The 14,967-nt window shown below is 34.4% G+C and overlaps 1 protein-coding gene across 13 annotated transcripts in view; it reads right to left on the bottom strand.

The window, feature by feature from the left end:
* The window catches only part of Msp300 (Muscle-specific protein 300 kDa), a 477,430-nt gene that overhangs the window by 214,614 nt on the left and 247,849 nt on the right, over window positions 1-14,967 (bottom strand). For 9 of the 13 annotated variants that reach the window (XM_072530648.1, XM_072530657.1, XM_072530655.1 and 6 more), the window contains 2 exons: window positions 14,453-14,557; window positions 9,330-12,347 (listed from right to left, as the gene is read on the bottom strand). In XM_072530648.1, coding sequence (XP_072386749.1) covers window positions 9,330-12,347; window positions 14,453-14,557 — 3,123 coding nt within the window. The remainder of the gene's footprint in view (window positions 1-9,329; window positions 12,348-14,452; window positions 14,558-14,967) is intronic. The other 4 variants (XM_072530658.1, XM_072530656.1, XM_072530649.1 and 1 more) reach the window with 1 other exon arrangement.

Raw genomic sequence — 14,967 nt, 5'->3', positions numbered from 1 at the left:
ACAGTCTACAACAACATGTTTCACCGAGAGTTTAACTTTACACTGCTCACATTTTGGTTCGGATTCTTTAGTAATTAAGCACTTGTGCGTGGCACTGGTATGACCTAATCTAAGACGAGTTATTGTCACTTGATCCCTTCTTTTAGTGGGGAAACATCTCCATGGTTTAATGTCCGGTTTAATATTCCGAAGATTAGACACTGAAAATTCCCACCGGTTTTGCCACTCACTTAGGATCCGCGATTTGATAACACTTGAAACATCACTAGCTATCACGTATTTCACCATAATAGAGTCAGCTGAATTGACGGCTTCACGCGCACACTTATCTGCTTCTTCATTACCTCTAATACCATTATGTGATGGGATCCAATTAAAGATTACCTCCTTATTACAATTTGCTATCTTTATCAGATTTTGTTTTATTTTTTCAAGAATATGATTCTCTGGGTATATTCTTCCTATAGATTGTAGTGATTTTAGTGAATCAGTCAAAATTATATATTTCTGATTTGGTGAGGATATAATATATGTGAGTGCCTCGTATATGGCATATAATTCTGCATTAAGAGTACTATAGTGTATTGGCAACTTATATTTTTGACACATATTAGAGGATATAACTGCTGCTCCCACGCCATCTGTTGATTTTAAAGCATCTGTATAAATTTGAGAGAAATTTGTATACTTTGATAATAAGTTTTGCAGATTTTGAAGTATTATACTATGGTTAGTAGTGTGTTTGTCCAATGATGTTAGGGTAGTTATTATTTTAGGTACTCCCAAAGTCCATGGTGCAGTATTAGTACTTCTTTATGGTCTATTAATATTTTTCTTTTCCCAACTCTTTTTTTCTAACTTACTTTTATCAGTATCTGATTCCTTTATCAATTTTTCAGTCAGAGTAGTTATCAGGTTAAGGTTTTGTTGTTTTGTAGCCTCTTTTTTCTGGGATGAATTCTTGGGCGTAACTAAGGTAAATTGTGAGATGCTGGATTCAAAAAATGTTTTAGAATTAAGTGTTGGTGTTTCTCGTGCACTGTGTGGTTTAGGTTTTTCTGATTTAATATCATCTTCATTTTCATCCGTTTCCATAATCTTAGGCAGAATATTTTTCTTTATATATTCACTATTTATGACTAAGTACCTGCCAAGAATGTTAGCATAAATTTTCTTTTCTCTTGCTAGTTTAAGATGTGTAGTGCTAAGATTTTGGTCTTGTCTATCCTCGTAGCGTAGATCGTGATTTATATAAATAGTGGTATTACGTAATTTACTACGGTTTTTTACTGATAGCTCGTTTGAAGGGTATTGAAAATACCTATTCAACCATACTAATTTTATTTGAGTTTAAGCTCATTTTGATGAATAAATTAAATAAATACTAAAATTGTTGTTTCGCATTTAATTAATAAATATTTTAATGTTCGCCTCTGGTTACTTATCACAGTTGACGTTTTTCAATTCTCTAATTGTTTTTAACAATTACAGTAGGTATAAAGAAAAGAAAGTTGGAATACTTGGGTCACGTTATGAGACATAATAAATATAGAGTACTACAACTAATCGTTCAAGGGAAAATATACAGCAGAAGGGGCCCAGGGAGGAGAAGACACTCGTGGCTCCAAAATTTGCGGCAATGGTTCGGATTGTCATCTGCTGAACTATTCAGATCTGCCGTAAACAAAGTCAGAATAGCCATGTTGATTGCCAACGTTCGGAACGGACAAGGCACATGAAGAAGAATTGTTTTTACGTCAACGTCAACTTTTTTGACAATTAACCAAAAGCGAACGTTAAAATATTTATTAATTAAATGCGAAACTACAATTATTTTAATATACCTATTCAATCATACTAATTTTGTTTCGATTTAAGACGATTTTGACGAATAAATTAAATAAATACTAAAATTCTAGTTTGACGTTTGTCAATTAATCTAGTTGTTTTTAGTTTGCAAAAGCATTTATAGCTCAATATTTAGTTTTTGTGTCTGCTTAGTTTAGTCAATTCTGTAAGTATTTTTAGTTTGCAAACGCGTTTATACCTGAATATTTAGTATCTGTTTATGCTTAGTTTAGTCAAGTTGTTTTTAGTTAGTTGTTCTTAGTTAATATTTAGTTTCTAAATATTCTAAATAAATATTTAGGAACGTGGCTAACCGAAGATGAAGATCAAACAAAAGAAATCAGATCTAGAATAGAAATGCAAGAAACACGTTCATAAAATTGAAGAACTTACTTTGCAACCGTAACCTTAATCTAGAGATCCGCACAAGAATGCTACGTTGTTATAGTACATCCACTAATAATTTTCCAACATAAACATGCCTCATTCTGGTATTAAAGAGACCGCCTTTCAAATCAAGGTTGTCAGACATATTTCCTAAAATTCCTAAGGTTATATTTAAAAAATATTCTCTATTCTCTATTCGTTATTATTCAATTGCTAGTCAACGAACGACACTCTTAAAAAATGATATGAACATATTCTCAAAAAATATATCTATAAATTAATTAACTAGGTACTAATATTTCCATGGACTCTTCACTAATGAATTAAAGCAACCGTGAACGTTGTATATATTACTTATGCTCTAAGTAATTTTCGAATATCGGCAACATTGTAGTCTGGAGAGAATTTGGACCTTCGATCTATCTTGACGTTGCTACGTTGATACGTTTTTTCTACTTTACTATACGGCATGGAAGGACGACGCAAAATATCCTGGCTAAGAAATTTGAGAGAGTGGTTCGGTTGCAGCTCATTAGAATTATTCAGAAGCGCGGCCAATAAAATTAAAATAGCGATGATGATTTCCAACCTCCGATAGGAGAAGGAACCTGAAGAAGAAGAATATTTAGTTTAATTATTGTTTAACGAGACGTTTAAATTTTTACAAAGCCAGAATGGTACGTACTGTAGCCGACAAAGTAGCAGCTGTGTTAATAATTGGTTAATGTGGAAATAATTTCCATGCAGCGGAACGTCTTTTTGATGAGAGGTACCCCGATCGCCTTACATCGAGAGCTTATTTAAGGAAGCTTCTTCGGAAGTTTAAAGAAACAGGTAGTGTTCAGGATGTCAAACGATCTGGTCGACCAACAATTAGTGATGACCAAAAAATTGACATAATTTCAAAAATGGTAGTGAACCCTACTTCTTCTACAGCCCAAGTTGCATATATCTATGAAATCAGTCAAAAGACAGTACACCAAATGTTGGCTGAAAACAAATTTTAACCATACAAATTAAAAATTGTGCACCAACTTTCAGATGATGACCCCGACCGAAGACTAATTCTGTGAAAATATGTCCAATAAAATTAACCAACAGCTCGATTACATAAAAACAATTTGTTTTCGTGACGAAAGCACTTTTTCTCTCAATGGAAATGTTAACACACACAATGTGAGGTATTGCAGTGACACAAATCCTCACGTCTTTCGTAAAACACATACATTTCCAGAAAAAAAAATTTTGGGCAGGTATTTTGGGAAACCACATAGTTGGGCCTGTTTTCCCTAATACTAACTTAACCGGTGAAATGTATCTGGAGATGTTACAAAATGCAATTGAACCGTTAATACTTGAAATTCTTGAGGATAATCCAAATGAATTCGTCAACTTGGAAATAACGTTTCAACAAGATGGTGTTCCTGCACACCATTATGGTACAGTAAGACGCTATCTAGATGAGGAATATCGTGCTAGATGGATTGGACGACGAGGTACGATAGAATGGCCAGCTCGGTCACCGGACCTCATACCATTAGATTTTTTTCTGTGGGTATACTTGAAATCTAAAGTTTACGATGCAGCACCCGACAATTTCCCCCGACACATTTGAACGAGTACGGTATGAGTTTAGAAATAGTATGCATTACTGTCAGGAAGTAGATGGAGCACATTTTAAACACACTATAAGAACTGTTTGTTAAATATTTATTAATTAAATGAGAAGCTACAATTTTAGTATTTATTTAATTTATTCATCAAAATGAGCTTAAACTCAAATAAAATTATTATAACTGAATAGGTATTTTCAATACCTTTCAAACGAGGTATCATGCCATTTAAAATTATCTGTCACAGTGGCGCTGTAACGTCATCTGTCACTATTACGTCACCTGTTATGACTGGTTGAGAAGCCTACGTTTGTTTATTACCTCCCTCCAAATTTCACTATTATAACATTAACCGTTATTGGACTTTTGACTTGCACTGTATACATTATTTATATATTATATTTATATTTATAATTATATATAAAAGCATTACTTATAGTTCCCCTATTTTTGATGATGATTAACATCAAACTGATTCCGAGAACAGTTTTTGAGTACACTCTGTATAGTAAAAATATGTATGCCAAGATTGAATTGAAATTGAAGAAAAGAATAGCTTTGAGCTAATCATAAATTGATGTTTTTGATAATAAGACAAGAAATATTCATAGTTTCAAACTTTAAAATATGTAAAATAAATGATGGTAAAAGTATTGTACTGTTGCACTTTCTATAAATGGCGATAAATGCTTACGGTTGCGTCTTTGATCTAGACTAGACCGCAGGTCATGGTTGAATTAAATATATCAAGGTACGCCTATGACCGAGAATTACCAACAAGTGAGAAGTGAGGTAAAATCTGATATCATAATTCTAAAAATAGGATGACATCACTGCCCTGTTAAAAGTTGTTTACCTTATAATACTTTTTTGGTTGCCTATCTTATAGGGATGATGCTATCGCACAGTGCAGGGATTATAAACAAGATAAAAGATAAATACAAATAAAGATTAATACAATTTTTTTGATTGTAGATATTTAATTGATATTTTTAATAGAGTATGCCATTATTATCAAAAGATTAACAACAAAAACGACACCAAAATTGACGCATAATTTTTTTTAAGGTTGGTTTTAGAATAACTAAAATAAAATAATTATATCGTTTCGTTTTACGAGAAATGGGGTAAATTAAATTAGGTAAATTAAAAGAGAGCACTTATTGTCTTATCTGACGTTTATTTCTGCTTGCAACAATCTCTCATATTAAGAAGGTACTGTTCTTATTTCATCTTGATCAATTTGGTCCCAAATTTCAACCAATCGTAAAAATAATTTATTTAATGTGTTTGGTGGATTAGTATTTGTCGTAGTCATCTCGCTACGATATCCCAGACATGATCTATTGGGTCGAGACCGGGACTTCTCGCATGCCAAACCATGGCGGGAATTCGAACCTCCTGACGATCTTCTTTTTCTAGTGCCGTCTCCACTAATGAAGGTTGGCTATAAACATTGCAAATTCGTCTCTATCTTCTGCTTTTCTTAAGAGCGTCTGTGTGTTTAACCCGGTCCAGTGGCGAATATTTTTCAGTCAGGATATTTGTCGCCTACCAGGATCCCTTTTTCCTTCGATTTTACCCTTCATTCAGCTGCAACAACTCATACTTATCATTTCTAAGTATGTGCCCCGCTTCTAAGTAGTAATGGGGAAAGTACACAGCCCTGTCTCACTCCTCTACTTATCTGTTGCGCATCCGTGCTATTTCCATCTAATGTTACCACAGTCTTTTGGTTCCAATAGAGATTTTTCACTATGTTAATGTCATTTTTGTCGAGTCCTTTTCTCTTTAGACAAAAACCATGATAATGTTATGTTTAACTTTGTCGAAAGCTGTGTCCATGAAAAGATCTTCAATATATTTAGTCCATACTTGTTTTATTTCAATTGGGTTATTAATAGGTTTATTGTTTTTATCAATTAATATTGGTGTATTGGTTAGGTGTATTTGTTCGTGATTTTCCAGATAATCCTTTCACTTTTTTATGTAAATTATAATGGTCATGCTTTTTCTGCAATTCTTCCACTTCTATGCATGTTTCCATCATCCACTTTTCCTTAGCCCATTTTATTTTGTTCCTTACTAATTTACGTTTTTCTCTGTACTTATTTGGGTCCTTGTTTCTATATTTTTTTCTTTGTTCCAAGATTTCCAGTATTTCTTGAGTCATCCAAGGTTTTCGGTTTTCTGTTTTCTTTTGTAGAGTTTTTCTGTGTTTTTATAACAGAATCTTGGATTTTGCTCCACATAATGTTCACATTCTCAGTGTTTTTCATTTCTGATGTTAATTTCTTCATTTCTTGATTGATACAAGTTGAAGCCTCAGCACAGATTTCATTTATCTTGAGTAACTGAGTATTCACCTTAAAACTTCTGAATTTTATTATCTTTTTTACCCTCAGTTTCATTTTTGAGACAACGAGGTTATGGTCTGAGGGGACATCTGCTCAAGGAAAAGTCTTAACGCTTATAAAGGAATCCTGACGATATCGTTGTACAATTCTCAAAAGGTGTGGCCTGGCATTATCATGCATAAGCGTGAAATTTTCCACAATAACACCTTATTTTTGAAATAAACTTTTAGATCGCCTGCGATACTCCGACACTGTGTTTCTGATGTGTCACTGGTGATAGCGTTACGCGCACTAGTATCTGCTTCTTCATTCCCTTCTATGCCTATATGAGATGGTATCCATAGGAAGTGGACTCTTCTGAAATTTTCTTGAGCTTTCATTAATTCGGCCCTGATAATTTTCTCAATGGGGTGTTTAGGGCTTTAGGCATTTTGCATAGCTTTGACTGCGCTGAGAGAGTCAGAAAGGACTAGACAACAAGGGATGTTTTTAATTAATGTTGGCTTAACTGAGATGTGTCACTTTCAGCTTCCGATGCCTCACTGCTAATATAATTATGGATTTTTTTCATTATGGACCTGAATTTACGTTTTATGGATCTTTCCTTTAAATGAGGATAAGCTTGACTGAGCATATGGGACAAAGCTGATCTGTGGTATATTCTTTAATTGTGGTTATAGGATCTGCTGACCCCATGATATTCATTAGGAGCATGTTAAGTTGATCAACGTTTAGAGGGAAAGGTAGAGGGTGATTTCCTATGAAGTTTTTAGCAGGGTCAAGTAAGAGAGAAAATAAGCATTCAGAAGTGCTTGCTGAACTAATTTTAGCTTTTTTAGATTTTGCTTGGACTTTAGGTGGCGGAAAAATGTTACATTCTTTTGAAGATGGATCTGCTTCAGGTAAAATAATTTCATCAAAGTTTCTTTTTGGTTGATTAATTATGTGACTGTCCTTATTTGATGAGTCTACTTTGTTCGGTATCTCCGGGATATTGGAAATAGACCTTTGTTCACACTGAGAAGGGTTTGTGTCATTTGATGCTTGCAAGGATATATTTGTTGCGCTGGATACCGATGCTTCGTTGTTTTGGTTGGGGTTTAGTTGAGCTAGTGGTTCGGAGCACTGTGAAGCGATGTGTCCTGGCTTCTTGCATCTAAAGCAAACTAAACTGTCTTGAAAAATGAATATTCTATATGTCGTGTTGTCAAAAACAAGAGTAAATGACTCTGGTAGTGTTAGATTGTGAGGACTGATATAGATCTGTCTTCGAAAACTAAGGATGTGATTGTACTCAGGCACAGAAGCACTTATTTTAAGGAAGGTCATGGGGGAGACAGGAACCATGCTGATTTTTTGTAACTCACTGATTAGCAAGTCGTGCGGTATTGAAGGACATACGCCGGAGAGCACAAGTCGTTCCGCTGGTGTAACTAACCTTCTTGCTCTGACAATTTCACCTTGTATTTCTATTTGACCATGATTATTCATAAAATCGTCCACTATTTGTTTATTGGATAAATACATACATATGCGATTATTAGATAATCTAGAAGAGAAGATTATATTTTTCGGTTGAATTATATTTCCAAGTGGGAGAAGGTAGTCTTGAAGTTTGGTGTTTTCTAAGGCAATAAAGATAATTGCTTGGGACTTTAATGGAAATTGCACTCTCGACGCTGCCGAAGAGTATGACTGTGATGTGTTTATTTGATTTTGATGGTCTTGTATTGTAGAACTGTTGTGTGATTCCATGTTTGAATTCATTTCGATAAACGTTTGTGAAAAGTAAGTCCGACTCTGTACAACTGCTAAAACAGGTATATCGGTCTTTACTAAAAGCGGTTTTTTGCTGGTAAAACTGGATTTGTTTATTGACAACAATATCAAATAATTGCAATTTGCTGACTTTAATACTAATTTAACTGGATATTACGTAAGGAATTTGTACACTTACAGTTTATTTCAATATATCACTAAAATTCACAATTTATAACTTACATTAAACTTTGTTAATGTTAAAAATATTCGGAGCCCATATTGAATACAACATTATAATAATTATCGATGCAGAACCGACCATCTGAGTTTTATAATTTTATTATTTTACAGTAAACAATACTTATACATCCTCGTATATACGGTAATAAAATTGTTAATAATTTCACTACAAACCAGTCGTCCCCTGTGCGCTGGACCTTATACAATACAAAACCACTATTAGCTTAAAATATTCTCCCGCAGATTTAATTATATAAAAATAGATCTTTTATTAATATATTATGCAAGACACCTCCAGATTTTTTAACGAATGACATTGAAAAGTTCAGTGTGCTTCGAGATTGATGAATATGCAATGTCGACAATGATTATTAATTTTAAAATGGTTTGCCATGAATAATTTTTACTCATTGTAATGTAGTAACAGGAAGAATAAAATAAGAATTGGAATATATTGTTGATTTCATAAGGTTTGATTATGTTCTTACGCAAAATACGCAATGAGAGAATATGATAATGGTATCTTATGGTGTTGTACATCATTATTTAGAAATGTTTGAAAAAAATTTCAAATCAAATGAATTTTCAATACTAGAAAGGCTGTTGGGTGCGACCTAATAATCGGAAAACATTTCCGAAAAGACACTAAAGATATTGACACACGTATTTATTGCAATTCTAATCCATAATCACTTCCCTAATCAACGGAGAGCTGCGAAAATTCTTATGATAGTAAAATCTGGAAAATCCTACAATGAGTTAACATCCTACATGCCTAAAGTCTTATACCAATAATCTCGAAAGTATTTCAAAAACTTCTCATAAAACGGTTTTGGAGCCGATCCTCATAGAACGAAACTTAATCCGTCAACATCAATTTGGTTTCCGCAGCAGACATGTAATCATAGAACAAGTTCATCGCTTGGTAAAACAGATAAATAATGACCTGAATAACAAGTGGTAATACAGCGCAGCCTTTTTGGACATCAGTCCAGCTTTCGATAAGGTGTGACACACCGGACTTCCACATAAACTCAAGAAAAATCTTCCCCACCATTATTATCTAATCTTGAAATCTTACACACCAGAAAAAAAAAATGAATTTAGTAAATATTCTACTTACATGTATGTCGTTCAAAGCATGCGAAATCTTCTGGATGTTAAAATGCAGTCCAGCGAGAGTAGACACGGGCTCGTCGGTAAACTGTGTCCTGGATATGACAGCTTTAACCTTCTCCAAGGTGTTGCAGTAGTCCTTCCAGATCTCAGCGTCTTGCTCCAGCTGCGCTTTCTGTGACTTGGCTGAGTTGAGGGTGTTTTTCAAAACTTGCATGTGTTGTTGTTGCTCACGACTAAGCTCCTCTTGTTCGTATGAAGTCAAACTGGGATAGATTTTATCAGCAGCCTGTTGGATAGCTTGATTGACTAAGTCCTTGATGTTGCTTTCTGTACTAAAGAATATTTTATGTTCTTCAAGTTCCTGTACAATATTTTCGAAATCAACACCGTCTTTGTGGGTTGCTAAACGAATTTCAGCTTCTTTGATCCAATCATACAATTTCTGTTTTTGTATCGCGTATTCCTCTCTAAGAACTCTGTTGGTATCCAAATATTTCTTCCTTTCTTCGAGTTCTCTTGGTAATGATACTAACAAAGAGTTCGCTTCTTGTAGTTGTTCTTGAATAGATCCGGGAAGACTCTCATCATGTTTTGTTGCTTCTTTGATCTTCCTAATTTTATCTAGATGCTCATTGACCTTTTCTGCTAATTCTTCATGGTTCTTTAGTTCTTTATCGACAGTATTAATATCTCTACCGAGTAGAGGTCTGGATCTAACGACACTCTCATTATCATGAAGCCAATCCAGTACTTCTTCCAACTCTGCAGCAATTTTAAGGTGTTCGGCAGCTGTATTTTCATGTTCTTGTCGCTGTTTCTCTACAGCTCTTCTTAGGTTTTGTAGAGATTGTTTAAGTGATTGAATTTGCTGTGTAATTGTATTTTTGTCTTGAGCTGAACCATCTGCTGCGATCTGTTGACCTTTATCCGATGCTGAAGCAAGCAAAGCTTCGCATTCTTGAATTTTAGAAATTACATCGTCGTATTTTTGAATCTTGTCTTGAATGGTACCACCAGACTTTTCGATATCTCTTACTATCTCAGTGTATTTAGTAATAAATGTCATTATCTCGGTAATAAGTGCCAAGTATTGCTCGCGGAGAAGAAGCAATTGACGAAGTTTAGCTAATTGGTCTTCCACAGATTTAATCAAATCATCTTCTAAATTGATCAAGGACTGTAAATCTGCTGTGTTGGCTCCAGGTACATTAGACAACTTAGCTCTATTATCTTTAAGATCTCGTAGGATTCTTTCATAGGTAGAAATCACTTGTTGAACATCTTCAACTTTAGGTCCAAGTGGTTTGTTCAGTTCCTTAAGTTGAGCCTGAATGTCTTGAATAAATTGTCTTCCTTCTTCAATGATTTTCTGCGCTTCTTTAAATTGGTTTATGTTTTGCTTAAGACCTGTCATTCTATCTTCTATGATGTCAGCAACTCTTCTATGACGATCTTTTAGACTATTCAGGGTGTCATTGAGGGTAATTTTGTCTGATTCTGTAATGGTCGGTAAGATAGCTTTGCCTTGTTCAGTCACTTTTTCAATAGAGCCCTGTATTTTTTTAGCATTGTCATGTAACTTCTCATACTTGACTAACTGCTCTTCTAGCACATCCAAGTTAGCAGCTCTGATATCGGAGGAAGTTGCTACTTCAGCTTCCTTCAACCAATTCACACATTCTTCGATCTGTGTCTCAAATTGCTTTCTGCCCTTAAGTAAATCTTGAAGAGCTGCGATTTTCTGGGCAGATTCTTGTTTAAGATTATCATATTCATCTTTTACTTCATCCATCAATCTTTGCAGACGTTCTCTATCGTTATCATCACAGTCTTTGAGAACACTATTGCCAAGTTTAAGCAAGTCATTCAAATCGCCTTCGCTAAATTGTTTAATATCGGCCTCATGAGCTTCATGCTGTGCTATTTCTCGTTCTACTTGATTAGCTTGTAGAGGAAGATAGCCAGATAATTTTCTGATTTCGGCATTTTTAGCCTTCAACCATGCCTTAGCCTTTTCAAGGTCTAATTCCAGGTTACGCCTTGTATTAGCAGCAGCTGTTACACGATCAATTTCAGATTTAATCATGTCTACTAACTGACCTTGTTCGCTTTCTAGTTCTTTGAGGCTTTTCTCAATTTGAGAAGCTTCGTTTGGTTCTAATTCATTAGTCATGTTGTTAATACGTTTCAATAAGGTTTCTTTAAGGACGAGTTTATTTCCAGCTTCTTTGAGTAAATCTTGTAGACCACTGATTCTATCATCAGCTTTTCTGCTTTCGAAACCAAGAGGCTCAGGTTTGCGTAGTGAGACCGTTTTGTCTTTAATCCAGTCTCTGGCTGCAGTTATTTCATTTCGAGTATCTTCTATTCCCTTCTTAGTCATTTCTAAAACTTGCAATTTTCGTTGAAGTCTCTTAGCAATATCGTTGTATCGTCTTTCAGTGGCTTTAGATTGTTCTTCTATTTGTTGGGAATCGAGGTTATTTACAAACTCAATAACTTGCGAAGCTAAACGGCTGTTTTCTTGTAGCCTCTTTGGTCCTTGGTCATCGAATTCAGCTTTAATTTCAGAAATGGACGATTGTTTTTGTTCACAATTTAGACCAGAGCCTTTATCGATTGCTTCAATTCTTTTACCGAGATTATCAAACCAATTATTCATTACTTGTACGTTTTGTCTATACTCATCAATAACTTCCAAGTTGGCCTGTTTTTGAGCAATTATTCCAATTAAGTCTTTCTCTAAATCATCTAGCATCTTCTCCAACTCATCATTCTCGTTACCGGAAGACGCTAATTCTGAGATGAGCATATTTCTTCGTTGGTCGATTGCGGCCAAAAGATCGTTCATATTGTTGATTTCTTGTCTAGCTGCATCAGGTCTTAATTTAACTGGGCGATTCTTCCATTCATTTACTACAGTTCTCTGGGCTAGTATCCAGTTTTTCAGTTCGTTTCTTTGTTTTTCTTGTTCTTCAAACTCTGCGACCGCAGTTGTCAAGTCGCTGAGATGAGCTTGGATCTGTAAGCAAAAAGATACATTATAAATAACATAAATACAAAAGTCTTGTGAGGTTTTATCTTAATAAAAAGTTAATAATGAAAAGCTAAGGTACATATGTAAGCAAAAGAAGGAAAGACTATATAATGTATATATATTTAACTTAGATATCACGAAGGAACTTTGACAAATACATTCACAAAAAAGTATTCCATGGAAAGCAGGCATAATTTAGAATTTAAGTCCTTAGTTCTAAGGTCTAAAAATATGAATACAAATACAAAAATTTTCAGGTTACAAGAGCTGCGAATTTGTGTGTCAAACTCGGATGTAACCATCACCAGGACAAACTCCAGAGGTTTTAAGGCTATATATCCAGAGCAATAAAATTATACGTTAACGTCATTATGAGATATCTAAACTTCTAATCAAAAAAGTGAAAACACAGGCATTAAGTCTAGGCTGATCCTTGGCAGTATTGATTATTGGGACACATCACAAAATGATGGTTACAAAGATTTCAGTTTGTCAAAGAATTTACTGCAAAATAGTAATACAGAGTTGGTTGAGGAGACCATTTATACATGCAACGAAGACTTTAAATAGTGTACACCTCATTTTATGAGAGCAGAGTCAAAATTAACATACTGTGTCGATCTGTGACACCCAAGCTGACCTCTACAGTACTCCATACACGACGTACTATGTGGTAAGTACTTCATACAGGACATACTGTGTGGTAAAGTGCCCATTCCAGACACGCCTCAATGGATAGTAGGGAATGTCCTATGGATGTAAAAAGTGGAAATGGACAGGTGTAAAGAAGGTATATCCCAATCATCACCTCCGGATCAACTGAGAATATGACATGAAAGCTGCAGCTATTTCATTAACTATATATCAAAACTATGCTAAATTAGCAAATCGTCAGAACAACTGACTTATCATATGTTGCGAATACTGTACTCCCTAATCCCGAGGTGTAACACCATCTTTCCCAGGAGATACTTGGCACAAGGGGGAAGTCTTGCCTAAGCGACGCCCCAGAGAGCTGACGACCTCTGGAGATTATAGCCTTGGTACAGCATGACTGCACTGCCGAGCCTGGCAGCATTTCGTCCTTACTCGTGGGAATAAAATGGACAAGAGATAAAACAGTTAGTAGAGAAGAGGACTCAGAAATGAGTGATTCTTCCTAAGACAAAAATAGTTGAGCAAACGAGCAAAGAGGCACCTCCAGTCGCAGGCTCTTAAACACTGTAAACTACCTTCAGCAGAACTGACTGTTACTTTGAGGAGATTCCATGGGTTTCCGTGTGAACCAAGAGCCCTGGGTTTACAAGAACCACTTAAAAGATTTACCAGTTAATAAACCAAAGTAACAAAAAAAAGTACCAAAGGATAATATAGAATATAAAGAAAGTATATAAACAAGAAAATAATATGAAAATAAAATAACAGACAGCGAATGAAAAATTAATAGAATTAGGTGATTAATAGAATGTAAGTTTAGTATTTAAAAATAATGTTAAGAAACTAATAATATGTATTTAGGAAACAAAAAACGTTCAGATATTAGTATACCAGTATTTTTTCGTATACTAATAACAGGAAAAAGTTTTATTTGGTATTGAGAAACAATAATAAATGACTCTAACTGAAAATTCCTTAGGCGTACGTATTTAGAGGGGTACAGTTTATTATATTAATTTTTACGACTAATGACTGCAGAACTCAATAATAAACTGACTATTTCAGAATAAAAATGTCGAAATACAATGTTTCTTATAAAAAATGGTAAGAATTCCTGCTAAATGACCTTAATTAACCAAATTACGAGGCGGTTGGATTTCTTAAGATAATTTACGAAAAAGTTGTTGTACTGGACTTATTTTAAGAACCTCAATGTCAAAATGTTGCAATAAGTTTTCGATTATTAGTGGAAATATGTTCAAAGATGACAAAATGGGACCTACGGGTTTATAATTGAATCAATGGATCCATAAATTTCGACGAAGAAGAAAAACATTGAAAAAATCATCATTTTTAACATGCGTTAGGAAGGGTGAAATGTTAAGCTGGCAGAACATGGTGCAAATTATAGCTATAGTGCAGTTCAGACTTACCTTATGTATTTGTGATGTTAGCTGGTTAATATAATCACGTGCAGTTATTCTGTTCAAAAGCATTTTTGAAGTAAAATACTTAGAACTTTCTGATTCTTGGTGCGCCTACATGCAAGTAGCAAAAACACATGCAAACAATTAGTATTATAACAAGAACAGCTGTTGTGGTCTGTCTTTGCTGTACAATGTGCACAAAAACTTAATCACAGTGCAATAATAACATTAAGACACACTCCAATTCAAAATATCGTATAAATAAAATAACAACATTGTTATAATCGGTCCTTAGCAAACTATTTGGTCTTTTCTTTCTACTAATTAGAAATTTCAGTGATAAAAATATAAAAATAGCAAAAAATGTAGTGGTATTGTAAAATTGGTTGCTAGTGGGTAAATTTTTTAGTTATATATTGCCTTTCAACAAAACTGCTTTAAAGAAGATGAAGATGCCAAACCGATGGCATTTACTCTTTTGTTACATATAACGGTTACAAATGGTGCATGTTGCTGCACAT

Source organism: Diabrotica undecimpunctata, chromosome 4, assembly GCF_040954645.1.
Source record: "Diabrotica undecimpunctata isolate CICGRU chromosome 4, icDiaUnde3, whole genome shotgun sequence".
NCBI lineage: Eukaryota > Metazoa > Arthropoda > Insecta > Coleoptera > Chrysomelidae > Diabrotica > Diabrotica undecimpunctata.
Note: the sequence above shows the minus strand (reverse complement) of the source record. Positions and strands in the feature narration are given on the sequence as shown.